General features: G+C 42.6%; 1 protein-coding gene across 1 annotated transcript; it reads right to left on the reverse strand.

Moving 5' to 3' along the window:
* Positions 1-5,068: 5,068 nt before the first annotated feature.
* On the reverse strand, positions 5,069-6,204 carry LOC6731598 (mitochondrial 2-oxodicarboxylate carrier). The gene has a single exon (XM_002078703.4). It carries the CDS (start codon positions 6,094-6,096, stop codon positions 5,194-5,196), a length of 903 nt encoding a protein of 300 aa, XP_002078739.1. The 5' UTR covers positions 6,097-6,204; the 3' UTR covers positions 5,069-5,193.
* Between the last annotated feature and the right edge of the window lie 7,465 nt (positions 6,205-13,669).

The following is a 13,669-nucleotide window of genomic DNA, read 5'->3' on the forward strand; positions in this document are numbered from 1 at the left end:
TGATCCAACTAAAACTGTTCAGCGCCGACCTTATAGACTTAGCCCCGAAGAGAGAGAAGTAGTGCGAATGCAGGTGAGCGAATTGATAAGATGTAATATTGTTCGCCCAAGTTGCTCTCCCTTTGCTAGCCCCATGTTGCTCGTCAAAAAGAAGAACGGAACCGACCGTCTATGTGTTGATTTTAGAGAGCTAAACTCGAACACGATTTCGGATAAATACCCCTTGCCGCTTATCAGCGATCAAATTGCTAGACTTCGCGGAGCAAATTATTTCACATGCCTGGATATGGCAAGTGGTTTCCACCAAATCCCGATTCACCCTGAATCCGTGGAATATACTGCATTTGTGACCCCAGACGGCCAATTTGAATTTCTTACAATGCCTTTTGGCCTCAAAGATGCGCCATCTGTTTTCCAGCGCGCAGTCATAAATGCACTTGGTGACCTTGCTAACTCTTTTGTAATCGTTTACATGGACGACATAATGGTAGTATCGCCAACCAAGGAATTGGCTTTGGAAAGGTTAAAAACTGTTTTGAATGTTCTTACAAAGGCTGGTTTTACCTTTAACCTTTCTAAATGCAGTTTTCTCAAAACAACGGTTCAGTATTTGGGCTATGAAGTGCGAGCTGGAGAAATTCGTCCGAATGTGCGAAAGATAGCTTCATTAAGCTCCTTGCCTCCTCCTCAAACTGTCTCCGGCGTTAGACAATTCATTGGCTTGGCCTCTTACTTTCGCAAATTCGTGCCTGGATTCTCCCAACTTATGAAACCATTGTATTCACTTTCCTCTGGTAGCGGCAAGATTACATGGAGCGCTGAGCTGGAAGAGATCAGACTTAAAGTTGTGACGATCCTCACAAATGAACCTGTTCTGGTAATCTTCGACCCGCAATATCCTATTGAGTTGCACACTGATGCAAGTGCCTGTGGATATGGAGCGATACTTTTGCACCGTATAGAAAGTAAGCCCCATGTAATCGAATACTTCAGCAAAACAACTACCTCTGTTGAATCTAGATATCACTCCTACGAGCTGGAAACCTTGGCAGTGGTAAAAGCCGTTAAACATTTTCGCCATTACCTAATTGGCCGTGAGTTCGTTGTCTATACAGACTGCAATTCATTAAAAGCTTCTCGCACAAAAATAGATTTAACACCCAGAGTTCACCGCTGGTGGGCCTACTTACAATCGTTTAATTTCGAAATTCAATATAGAGAGGGTAAGCGTATGGCTCATGTGGATTTCCTATCAAGAAATCCTTTATCACCCGAACACATTTTGTCAATAAACAAGATTCCCGAAAAACGAGTAAATCTGTCTGAAATTTCAAGTACTTGGCTTCTTGCTGAGCAACGGTTAGACCTTGAGATAATAGAAATAGTTAACAAATTGGAGTCAGATGAATTGGCTGAAAATTTGGCCAAAACGTATGATTTGCGAAAAGGTGTATTATATCGCAAGGTCCAAAGACGAGGTAGAACAAGTTATTTACCAGTTGTACCCAGAGCTTTCAAGTGGTCAGTAATTAACCAGGTACACGAGTCGATAATGCATTTAGGGTGGCAAAAGACACTTGATAAAGTGTACCAGTATTATTGGTTCGCTAAAATGAACAAGTATGTTCGAAAATTTGTTTCAAACTGCATAACTTGTAGATCAGTGAAATCATCTTCCGGGAAGGTTCAGGCGGAACTTCATTCCATTCCGAAGACAAGTATACCGTGGCACACCATCCACATAGATATAACGGGTAAATTAAGCGGCAAGAGCGATTTGAAAGAGTATGTCATTGTTCAGATCGATGCCTATACAAAGTTTGTTTATCTGTATCACACCTTAAAGATAGATGCCGAAAGCTGTGTTAATGCTATGAAATCTTCTATATCCTTATTTGGAGTACCAGATCGCATCATCGCCGACCAGGGCAGATGTTTTACTAGCTCTAAGTTTTCCGAGTTTTGCGTATCGCAGAAAGTTGAACTTCACTTGATTGCTACGGGAATGAGCCGTGCAAATGGGCAAGTGGAACGGGTGATGGAAACACTGAAAAATTTGTTGTCAGTGGTAGAATCAAGTCAACGGTCGTGGCAGGACGCACTTGGCGAAGTCCAACTTGCACTGAATTGTACAATTTCTCGTGCCACTGAGGCAAGTCCGTTAGAAATGTTAATTGGTAAACAGGCTCGACCCCTTGGATTAGTTCCCCCATGTGAGACCGAATGTGAAATAGATTTGGCAACTGTTAGAGCTCATGCGACAGAAAATATGAAATCCTTAGCGTCTTACGACAAATCCCGATTTGATAGCAGTAGGGCAGCCGTTGACAAACACCACGTAGGTGACTATGTGCTATTGAGGAATGAAGAAAGACACCAAACTAAGTTAGATCCGAAATTCAGAGGACCGTTTTTGGTAACTGAAGTATTAGAGGGTGACAGGTATACACTAAAGTCGTTGACGAGTAACCGATCGTTCAAGTATTGCCATGAAGATATACGTAAAATGCCGGATGCAGAAATCCCGAATGAGTTAAACGAGAATGTAGAGCAATAGCTGAAATATAGAAACAGTTGAATGAAAAGAAAAGCCCGCCAATGAGTTCTTTTGTGAACGAGAGATATCCGTCTAGGTGAGACGATGAATTGTGAGTTATCCGTCTAGGTGAGACGATGAATTGTGAGTTATCCGTCAGGTGAGACGATGAATTGTGAGTTATCCGTCCAGGAGAGACGATGAGTTTGGATTGAATTAATAATTAAGTGTGTGTGAACTGGCGGAAGATCGATATATAGAAATCGATAAATGATAATGTTAAGATAATTTGTAAGCTGATGTATTACTGATCAATGGAACTGAATATGAAAATAGAATAAGTTATCCCAGCAACCATGAAAAAAAAAGCTGTTTTGTTTCTTCACAGAATTAAGATTTAAGAAATACACCTAATAAAGTCAAACTATGGAAATTAAATGTTATTGAATAGTGATGAAAGTATGTGATCTTGATATCTTGGTATCTCGGTATCAAAAGCTTACACGAGGACGTGTAAATGTCAGAATGGCCGTGTCGTGGCGAAAATAATGAGTATGCGTGTAGTCGCTGTTTACTTCTTCTCCAAGTTCCCTTTGCTATTATGCGTGTTCCTATTTATGAACACGTGGCGAAAATAATGAATGCGTTTAGTCGCCGTTTACTTCTTCTCCATGTTCCCTTTGCTATTATGCGTGTTCCTATTTATTGTCAATGTGTGAGGATGAATAGATGAATTATCTAGGACTTTGCAAAAACGAGAGCGATAGAGCTGTTGCTGAACGTGGCCACTTGCGCTGCTTGGTTAGAAAGGGAAAACTATATAATGAAAAGGAAATGCCAAAAATTGAGAAGAGACAAAGCAGGCTGCACGAAACGGGAGTGAGGTCATTAATCGTGGAGAAGTCAAAGCAGACGCAAGTGGACTCGTTGACTGCGCACAGCTGCATAAAAATTATATTGTAAAAAGAGTTATGAGCAACGCTGATATGGACGGACGGACGGACGGCGAGGACCCTGATATTCTTAACCCGACACATACGATAAATTTTAAACCGCTTGACAAATTGCCAACAAGCTAGAAACACTTGAAGCTGGCAAACAATTAAACAGGCTGAGTAACAAAAAGCAAACAACAAGGGTACAAAACAATGAATGCGTTTTGGAATGCATTTTCCGGCCAACGAAAATGTCTCCAGGGTCAATTTCAAATGCATTTACATAGGCAAACACACACGCACACACCCACACACATTCACATGCTCAGAGGGACACACACAGATACTCGAAATATAGATTAGTGTAATTACTATACCATGGAAAATGACGTCGACATGAACATGGCAAACGGCTCAAGGGCATTTCCACTCCATTGGGGACGAAAACGAATGGGTTGGGGCTTGTGGGCGGCGGGAGGAATCGGAATTGGACTGCACATATCGGAAATTCTGCTTTTGATTTCATTTCATTACGCATTTGCAATTTCGGCTATGAATAATTGAAAATGTGCACAGCATACTTTAAGGCCCAAATTGGTATTACAATTGAATGTTTGGGCTGTGTGATGTCGTTGCAATCGCAGTTACGCTTGATGTTTTTGGCTAATTCAGCCGAAATATGCTTATTACGCATTAAAACTAATTAAGCATGAAACTGTATTTGATGACCCCCAACCTTCTGTTCTTTGCGATGAGGAAAACTTCCTCTTCGGCCTCAAAATTTGATTGATAGCAACAAATGTTGATTTGCAGCCACCCAAAATTTGCCAGGCATTCAACTTTGATTTATAGGAATTACAGGCATTAAGCGGGTTAATTGGGTCTTGATTTTAGATATGATAATGCAGAATCCTTTCGCCTCTGCTCCACTTGCTCCACTTTGCTCACCGTAATGGCTCTTAATTGCCATTCCGTTCGTCCTGCAGGACCCTTCAATTACCGTGCAATTAGGTGCGAGTGTCAAGTGGAATGAAACCGAAAAAACAGGGGAGCGCAAAAACTGTGGGAAATTAGGAAGAATACCAAGTCAGTAGTTCACTTAGAGGCGTCCGAGCAAACACTTGCGCAGCACCCGGCATAAATTAATTATAATTCCCCCTGTAAGTGTAAGTGTAAGTGTAAGTGCTCCGTGTAATTGTAATTGTTGTTATGGCTGGCTTATAATTGTCGGTCTTGTTGATGCCGTTCTAGTTGCTGTTTTCGGTATTTCTGTTGTTGTCGTGCTAAACAATTAAGTGTAAAGTGTAAAACATGCTGAGCTGCGGTCTGCGGTCAAGTTTCTGTATGTGTGTGTGTGTTTATGTCTGTGTGGGTGAAGTCCCGAAACGGAAACGGAAGTTGAAACTGAAACTGTAACAAAAACATTACACAAGCTATTAAAGGGACTTTTTCGAGTGGCGAAGATGAATTTATATAGTTTGGGTGGCGCTGCTATTTTGAACGGAAATGTAAACAGAATATGTATTTAAGCTATGCATAATTTGTGAAATTTGGGGTGGAAAAATAATGGGAGATATTAAGGTGTTAATTTAAATGATATGTTTAATGTATTTCAACACTTAATTATATCAATTAATAACAGTTAATTTAGAGCTATCAATGGTTTGTTTTGGGAAAGTGATATTATGTTGATTTAGATAAAGCTTGTTAAAAAAATATACATCAAATATTTTGGCTTTTAAGGAACTCAAATAAATACTCGTAGGTCACCAGGAGCATGGCCCCACCAGGGCCGACACGCAGGATCATCGCCCCCAGACCCTTGAACAACGATCGAAAACCCTCCTCCTTGAAGGTTGTTTTAATCGTGCTTATGGTCCACTGGTACTTCACCTCGCCCTTCACTGGCTGGGGTCCTTGAATCCTGCACTTGGCCATATCCAACGTAACACTCATCACGCAAGCCAGGGAACTGGCCAACCCAGCTATGATGATCTTTCGCAGGATGTTATATGTCTTATCCTCCGGGCTTGGAACAATGTCTTTGAGCGCATTGTAAAAACCAAAGAATCCAAAGTGAAAGACGGCATTTCGAGCCACTAGTGCAGTGATACCCCGATACAATCCCTTGATGCCATAGCCATCATGCTTGATGATGTACTTAACGACCGACAGTGTTTTCAGGTGCTTCTCCCGATGAGCCTGCTGAGTGATCTTGACTACCTCAAAGGGATTGACGATAAAGGACTCCAGAATTGCGGCCATCGAACCGGCCATGGCGTGGGTCAGCGGAGTTGGTTTAGGGGCTCCAAACTGGAAGTAGGGCTTAAAGCTCTCGTACATCAAAAACTTGCCGCCCCTCTTTGGAGTTTCCACGCAGATCGGGGGAACAATACCTTTCCACAGGGAAAACAACCCCTCGTAGCGATATATTTTGACGATGGCATCCAGAGGACAGGTGTAAACAACCTCGCCGCCAAATGGATGGGCACCCTGTATCTGCATCCGGGTCTTAACCACATCGAGGGGATGAAAGCAGATAATCTCGATGAAGCCCGACAACCCGCCAGCCAAAAATTGCCAATACGCCAGTGAATGAACCGTCTCTTCAGAAGGGGTCGCCATCCAACGTCAAAAAATTTAGAATTTCGTCTAAACACATTTTGGAGAAAAATAAAAAAAAAACACTTTCGTCTCTGACTTAAAAGCCAAGTCGATGCTAATAGAATTTAACAATATATTATGAAGATGGTATTTACCTCAAGGTTAAAGTTCGTTGTTCATAGAAACGTTAACCCTTTCATAGCATACCATATATTATGACTTAACAAAATCAAAACTTGCCAATTAGTAGTTTCAAATATGTAGCCATTACAGTTAAAATATATCTTTATTCATGTTCAACTAATTAATATTCCTTGAGGAAATGATCCATAAAGTGAATGCGAAACGAGCAGCTTGTAAGTAGTTTCTTTAAGGACCTTACTGGTTATTTTTCGCCTCGTCTCACATTGCAGCCTCGTTGTTTTGGCCACCCTCTAATGAAGCTCCGAGTGCCATGTTAATGAATGTCAAATGCACTGCATGTAGGAACTTCCATTGCTATGCCCGTGCCCATGCCCCCATATCAAAATGTCGGTTGTGCTGGTGGACTCCTGGGCGATCTCATAACAACAATTATGCTAATGTGGCCCAATCCGGGACGTCAATCCAACATAATTGCTAACAAATTAGTCATGGTCGCACAGGCCAGTCCCAGCCCTTTTGTGCACACCACTCAGTACTCATCCTCATTCGTATCCTCATTCCCATCCCAGCTATTTTGGCCCAGTTATGTAGCAATGTGCGGCGTTGGGCTGGTTGTGCGGCGGGGTGGAGTGGAGTGAAGTCCATTCAGCCAAGTTTAACACGCGAGCAGAGGAGTGAAGGACCCCACATTGTCTGTGGCTAGGTGTGTATCCCGGCAATTTGCCTGTCACGCTGCACAATTGCAGACCATGTCCTGGTGGCAACCAACTGTGGAGCGTCCTATTCTCTTCGTAGTCCTGATGAGGCAAATGAGTTTCGTTACCATGTCCTTTAGCTGCTCCTTGAATGCCTGCCTTGTTGGCCTGAAGTACCTTTTGGCGTCGGGTTACCCAGGTCGTTGTTCATAAGTCAGCTCATTGCCGCCGGCTGCTCAGTCCCTCTTCCGTTTTCGTATCCTGACATCCTGATGGAGAGCGTTAAATTTATATTAGAATATTAGGGCAATGAGCAGGACTCTTAAGTGAGGTGAAGTGGCGTCAATTTGTGGCTTAAGCTGGCCGCATTTGGAGTTGCCCAAGTGACTGATGACTTGGCTATTAAGTCGAGAAGCTCACCGAGTACAAAATTACCTTGATAGATGGCAGTTCAATGAGAAAGAGAAAGTCTACGAAGGGGGACTTAATATTTTAAATTTTTAATATGATCAAATACTCCCTTTATACATATGATTATTAACTCTGACTGAGGTTCAGTTCCAGCTATACTTAGACCATTTAATATTCTGCTAACACAACTCATTTAATTAGCTGAACCCTTATCTTGTGCAAATTTTTTGCTGACCAGTCCCATGTCAAAAAACAACCCACAATTGAGTTTACACATCAACACTTCTGTTATTTGCTGGACACTTTTTTCAACAGCAGAATACACAGACCTCTACAGAATTTCACTCAGCTCTCAGTCTATTTTTTCTCCTTCTCCGCAGTTCCCTGAATAGAAATGGGAAACCGGGGAAAAACCCGCCCAAGGTTTTCCACCCACTGTCAGCAGCACATCAGACGTCTCCTTGTCATTTTAAAGCCATTTGATGTATGACAAATCAAATTTGACAAACTGCCAACAGTTGTTTTGCATCTTTGCAACATTTTTCACAGCAGCCACCCTTGCTGAAGGGACACATGTGAAATCAACTCTGTACTTAATACAGTATAATGGCATAGGGAACACCCATAAGAGCTCTCGCTATAGAAATACCACGATGAGCAGGAGGGAACTGAGCAAAAAATTTACATACTCATGTTTCGCAATACGCCGTGTGACATGCAAAAATGTTGCTCCGGACTTGAAGAGAATGGGAGTGAAATACGGATACGGGATCCGGGTTGGATTCGGGATTAGGGTTCTGCTCAACGCATGCACATTTTAATGCTCTTTGATTAAAGACAATGATGTCGAAGTTTGGAAACTCATTTGGGCCCCAGGAATTCCGGGGCTCACGTCCGACTCGCAGCCCAAAAACTAAACGAAAATTGCGGCAAACTTATCTCACATTCACGGGGGAAATGTAGAGCGTTTCTCCCTGCCCGGTTTAATTTCAGGGCTTATTCGGGTATGCACTCCATTTCATATATTTTGAATAAAAAGTCGAACCAAGTGTGCACTCCGTCTGACAGTCAAACCCGAAGACGAATGCGGAACAGGACCTGGAGGAGTCGGTATGCCCGACGTTGGAGAACGTGAGCTCAATCAGGCGCCTCTAAGAGTCCGACAAGGGAAATTTACAAGTCACACACGAGCGTACAAAATATAGCACTCGGAAAATGGCAAAGGCAGGGAATGCGGTTGGGCTTCAACTTTTCGTCCTCATCTTTTTCTTTTTGGCCAACGGGGAATGCATTTTTTGGGAATCGGAATGGAAATGGCGGCGGAAAACGGGTAAGGATCCGCAGTCGCAGTCGCATTCGTGTCTCAACTGCAATTCGCATAAAAAATTAAAAGTCGCCAGCGTAGAAATAAGAAATATGCAATCTTCTCGATTTTTGCATGATTTCTCATTGTTTGCCAAGGCAAGTGCAGTGCGAGAAATTCATAGTTCTATTAATCGTTTGTATTTTAAATTATTGAAAACTTATTCATATATCTATAGCTAAGTTTTTACAGCAAAATATGAAACTAATAAATAAGCAATGGAAACCGTCGTTTCCGCTTATTAGAGAAGCATTTTATAATGTAGCAGAAAATACATATTCATCATCAAGAGTTTCATTAGTTTAATTTAATCCCCATTTTCAACAATAATTATAAAATGGTAAGCAAAATACTAAATATGGGTTAAATATGGGTTAAATATGGGTTAAATTATACCCATACTATATCAAATCATAATAGGTGAAATTTTTCCACTGTGTAATCCCATGGATGTCCACCGACATATGATGAACAGATACACTAGTTTAACCGCCCCCAGTGCCACCCCCTTTATAGATGTAGACCAACCGTTATCGATACAACGCGCTCTCTTCCCGAAAAAAGTAGACCCCAAGGATATGGCGTCAGTTTGGGCAAGTTATTGCGCTGCACATGGCCCCAAACCCATTCGCTCGCCTATTCCCAACTCATTTCCATGGCCATTTCCATGCCCAGTTCCACCTTTTTTCGGTAGTTCCAGTTGCCCAGCGGCGTCTTTGACTTCAGAAACGCTTTTTTGATTGTTGTGCTGCGATGTTCGGCTGCCGTTTGACTTTATGCATGAATGCCGTTGAGTGGAAGTTGGACTTTATGCGGCTGGAAGGCATTGCTGGGATGGGAGACGGATCCCGAGATTCCGATGCTCCCAGACTGTCCCCTGCTGTCCGGAAAACTATGTACTACCTGTGCTTTGTACATTTTATATTACGGCAAAGTTGTCCAGCGTCGGGATTCCAGACGCATGTCTCAACTTTGGTCGTTGTCGTCATGTCGTCATGTTAATGCCAAGTTTGGCTACCTAAAATCGAGTTATCTGCGTCTGTCTGCCTCTGCATCTGGCCTGGTGATACAGTCCGTACTCTCTGGACTGAAACATTATTCTGGAGATATGCAATACACTTCAATTGGATAGTTTTCTTTGGCTAAAATAAAATATTTCATATTTGATAGCTTACGTAAAGTATAACTGAATCTTATAGTAAGCAAAAGTAGTGATCGGAAGTTCCACTGTAGGGGAAGTTTTGTGGAAAGTTGATAGAGCGCTGTGGCAAGTAAATTAGTAATCAATATGAGGAGATTGAAGGAACCCTGGTCGGATACTCCGAGGAAGGACTTCTCCTGTGGATGCATCGCTAATCCCATTAGCTGCACATGCTCTGCCACCACTTTACTCCCGACACGCACTTGACGTGGCTTTAATAAGCTACCATGCGAAGGGACAGGCCCAAAAAGAACCCACTGACTGCCGAGGCACTCGAGTTTAATCAAAAAACTTGCCGAGTCTGTTGATGGAATGCTACAGGAGCCACAGCCACATCTAGGAGGACCCATCTTTCAGCATCTTGTGGCACACATAAAGCACTTTGTATGCATGTCGGGAGCCCCTTTCCTCGCCAGTTTTCCTGGTCTTAGCTTCCTGGCTCGTCCTGTGTGTTATGAATATAAATTTATTTCCCACGTCACAACACAAACACCGACACTGGCAAAGAATCAAGTGGGCGGGAAGACGCCGGACTTAGACATTTCACACATCGCGCATAATAATAATAATAAACGATAACGAAATTTACTTCCTACGAAACCGCGAGCACGAAGATGGAGCGGATACGGACGCGGATGCGGATGCGGATGTGGGTGCCACAAAGCGCATCCTTCCCATTTGGGGCAAGGACTCTTGTTATGAAATTTTATGCCACCCAACTAGTGGAATAGGATTACTAGGGAAGCGCAGGAAGTGTGCACTCCTCGGTCATGGATTTTAATTTCGCTAATGCAAGTAAAGTCGAAGGGATTCCTTTCGTATTTTTTGGGCTTACTCGTGTTGCGGTGATTAAATTTATTTTTTAAGATTAGATAATCTTGAGTGTCTAAGCGGACTCAAATCATGGTTTCATACTCTAGTGGAATAGGTGATGCATCACCGAATTCAAGAAGATGATGAATGTATTTTTACTAAAATAAACATCTTAAGAATGCGCATTCTTTTATTGTGAATCGTAACGCAAGAGAGCTAAACTAAGCCAAGAGAAAAGATTGTGCGTGATTATGGATTATCTAATAGTTCAATCCACCTGAAAGCACTTTCACATTCCGTTTAAAGACCCCTTATCTGGGATTCAACCCAAGTCGGGGGCCACATGTGCTCGCAATTGCTCTAATACGCGTGATATAAGTTTTCATTATGCGTCTGGAAGCTAAAGAAGCCGGCTGGTGATGTCTGTGGGTGGCTCCTGGAAGACCGTATTCTAGGGTCCTGTGAGCAGCCACATTACGAGCGAGATGATGACGTTGACAGACCTACGCAGACACCACCCAAAAGATGGCTTAAAGATTCGCATTTTTGCCCGATTCGGGACTCGGTATGCGGAAGCGTCGACGAAATCGCAAGAAACTCATCTAGAAAATTGTCAAAGTGACAGCTGTGCGAAAGTATTGTGACATGTGTTTAAATGAGCTGCATTTGCCGGGGCACAAGCACAAGCAGATACAGATACGGATACGGCTTAGATACTTGTAAATCCTTAAAGCCACTGCGGAGTCAACTTAATTTCATTTTGCATGAACTTTTTGAATGCCAAATGCAAACATTTGTGAAGCCTGACAGACGTTTAGCAAACAAACGAACAAACAAGCGAACGTTCACAAATGAGTGGACGATGAGTTGGGGCGGTGAGGATGTGGGGATGTGTGTGTAGATGGGTGCATGTGAGGTTCGTGGTCCAGTGTCCTGCGGAGCTTGCATAATTTAAACGTTGCCTGCACAAAGTTAACTATTTTTGTGGCGTGCCAATGGATTTTCCGGCCCCGCTGCCACCCACTTTTCCGTTGAGCTAGCGCCAATTTAAACAAGTTGGCAGGCCTAGTTGGGCAAACGAATTTTCCGCGCTTTCCCTCGCCTCGCTCCTCTGGTTATAGGCCAGCCTGATCTCTTTCCCTGTTGTGCTTTTGTTGCAAAACTATCCGCCGCCAACTAAATTATCTGCATTGTTTGCATTTGTCCTTTGTTGCTAGGGCTGTTGCTATTTTTGTTGTTGCTGCTGTTCTCGTCCTGGCCTGCTGAAGGTCCTTGGTCTGCGAAATTCATTTAGTGTGTGGCGGCATAAATTTCATGGCTAAAATATGTTTCCCGTTTGGCTTTTAGTCCATCCCCTTTCTTTATGCACTTTTTCATGGCTCTTGGCTAACTAGTTTATTTAAATTTCTCTTTTTTTGGCCTGCAAGTGGCTGCAATGAAATCAATTAGCATGAAAAGGGAGCCGGAATTTGGAATTTTTGGTAGCAAAATGTAAGGGTCGTTAACGAGAACGCAACAAATTTAACCATTTTGAAGGAAACTTTTGCAAAAAAAGAATAATTTTCAAGTTTTTGGAATGGCAATGTACCATTTTTTTATTGTTATTTTATTGGGATGATAACTGACCATTTAAAATCATGACTTAAACTTAAGCATATAATAATAAAAAAAAACCTGTGTTATTTTCCCTTAAAAGTCATGAAATCCTTGAAAGCCAACTCAAATTGGGGTATCCAGCATGAACTTACTTTCCGCCTTCTTTATCAATTATCTGATGAACAATTTCCCGCTTGCTGGAGTCAAAATATCCGGCAGGCCGCGGAGATAATCACCGCAAAGAGTCGCACATATGCCCAGAAGAATTCCTCCATTTGTATTTCGGCCACGCCCCGTCCCTATCCGCCGCCCCCCCAGCGATTTTCCTGGGGCGACGTTTAAGCGACAGCGGGGCGACACAAACAAGCAGCGCAACTGACAGTTAAATGACAGCGGGGGTTGATCAAAGGGGTTGGGCGCTCGATGGGGGGTGGGACGACCTGCGAAGCCAGACAGACTAAGGGCTGCATAAAAATGTGCAACACCCACTGCAACAATATCCCCAGCTGACTGAGTCTTATCGCGTATACGAGTATGTTCGCCGACTTGTGTGGAGCGAAAATCCACTTCTTTTTCGCCGAGAATCCATTGACTGTCTTCAGTTGCTTGTAAAATTGCATTTGTCGATGCGATTGATATGAAGCTGAATTAGTGGAAATGTGGCATAGATTGCGGGTGAAAGCTTATATTGATTTTCCCTTGTGTCTAATTAGGGTCTAAATCCCTTTCAGTCACGTCTTTGGTTCGGCAAAACTTTCTCCAAACTATTTTAATTGCAATCGAGGTCTTCCATTGATTTGTCTTGAAAGTTTTTTGGCAACTGCTTCTCCTCCGAACGACTGACAAATTGTTCGACTCGGTGGCGGTGGGCGCTCATTTGCATAATTTTATCCCTGAATGTCGCATCTCATCTCAGGTCCTTGCCCATTTCTGGGCACCAAGCCAGTTCACGGACTCACCTTGAACTCAACCGCAAACATATGAAAATTTGAGGGAAAGAGCTGTGTTCTGAGGTCGGGGAACTTCTGGGGCCATTTATCAAACGATAAACCCTTTTGTCCCACTCAAACCTTAACCTTGTTTCGCTCCTTTACCCTCTTTCTTTTTAAGTTCTCCTTGTGCCGCTTATCTGACCGGCTACACTTGACGTATACGTAATTTCTTGGTGCAAATGATTAACGATTCAAGTGCCGACTCGTCTGGTCTATGACTTCATGACATTAAAAAAGCGTGAAGCATTTGTTCGCAGGGCAATAGTCTTACCGGTGAAAATAGCATTAAATCTTAAAGAATGTTTAAAAATCTAAGTAATAATAAAGCAAAACATGAGTATAAAATTGTAAAAATAAGTTCCACCTACTATTTGTGTGA

The sequence above is a fragment of the Drosophila simulans genome, chromosome 2L, assembly GCF_016746395.2.
Source record: "Drosophila simulans strain w501 chromosome 2L, Prin_Dsim_3.1, whole genome shotgun sequence".
Classification (NCBI taxonomy): domain Eukaryota; kingdom Metazoa; phylum Arthropoda; class Insecta; order Diptera; family Drosophilidae; genus Drosophila; species Drosophila simulans.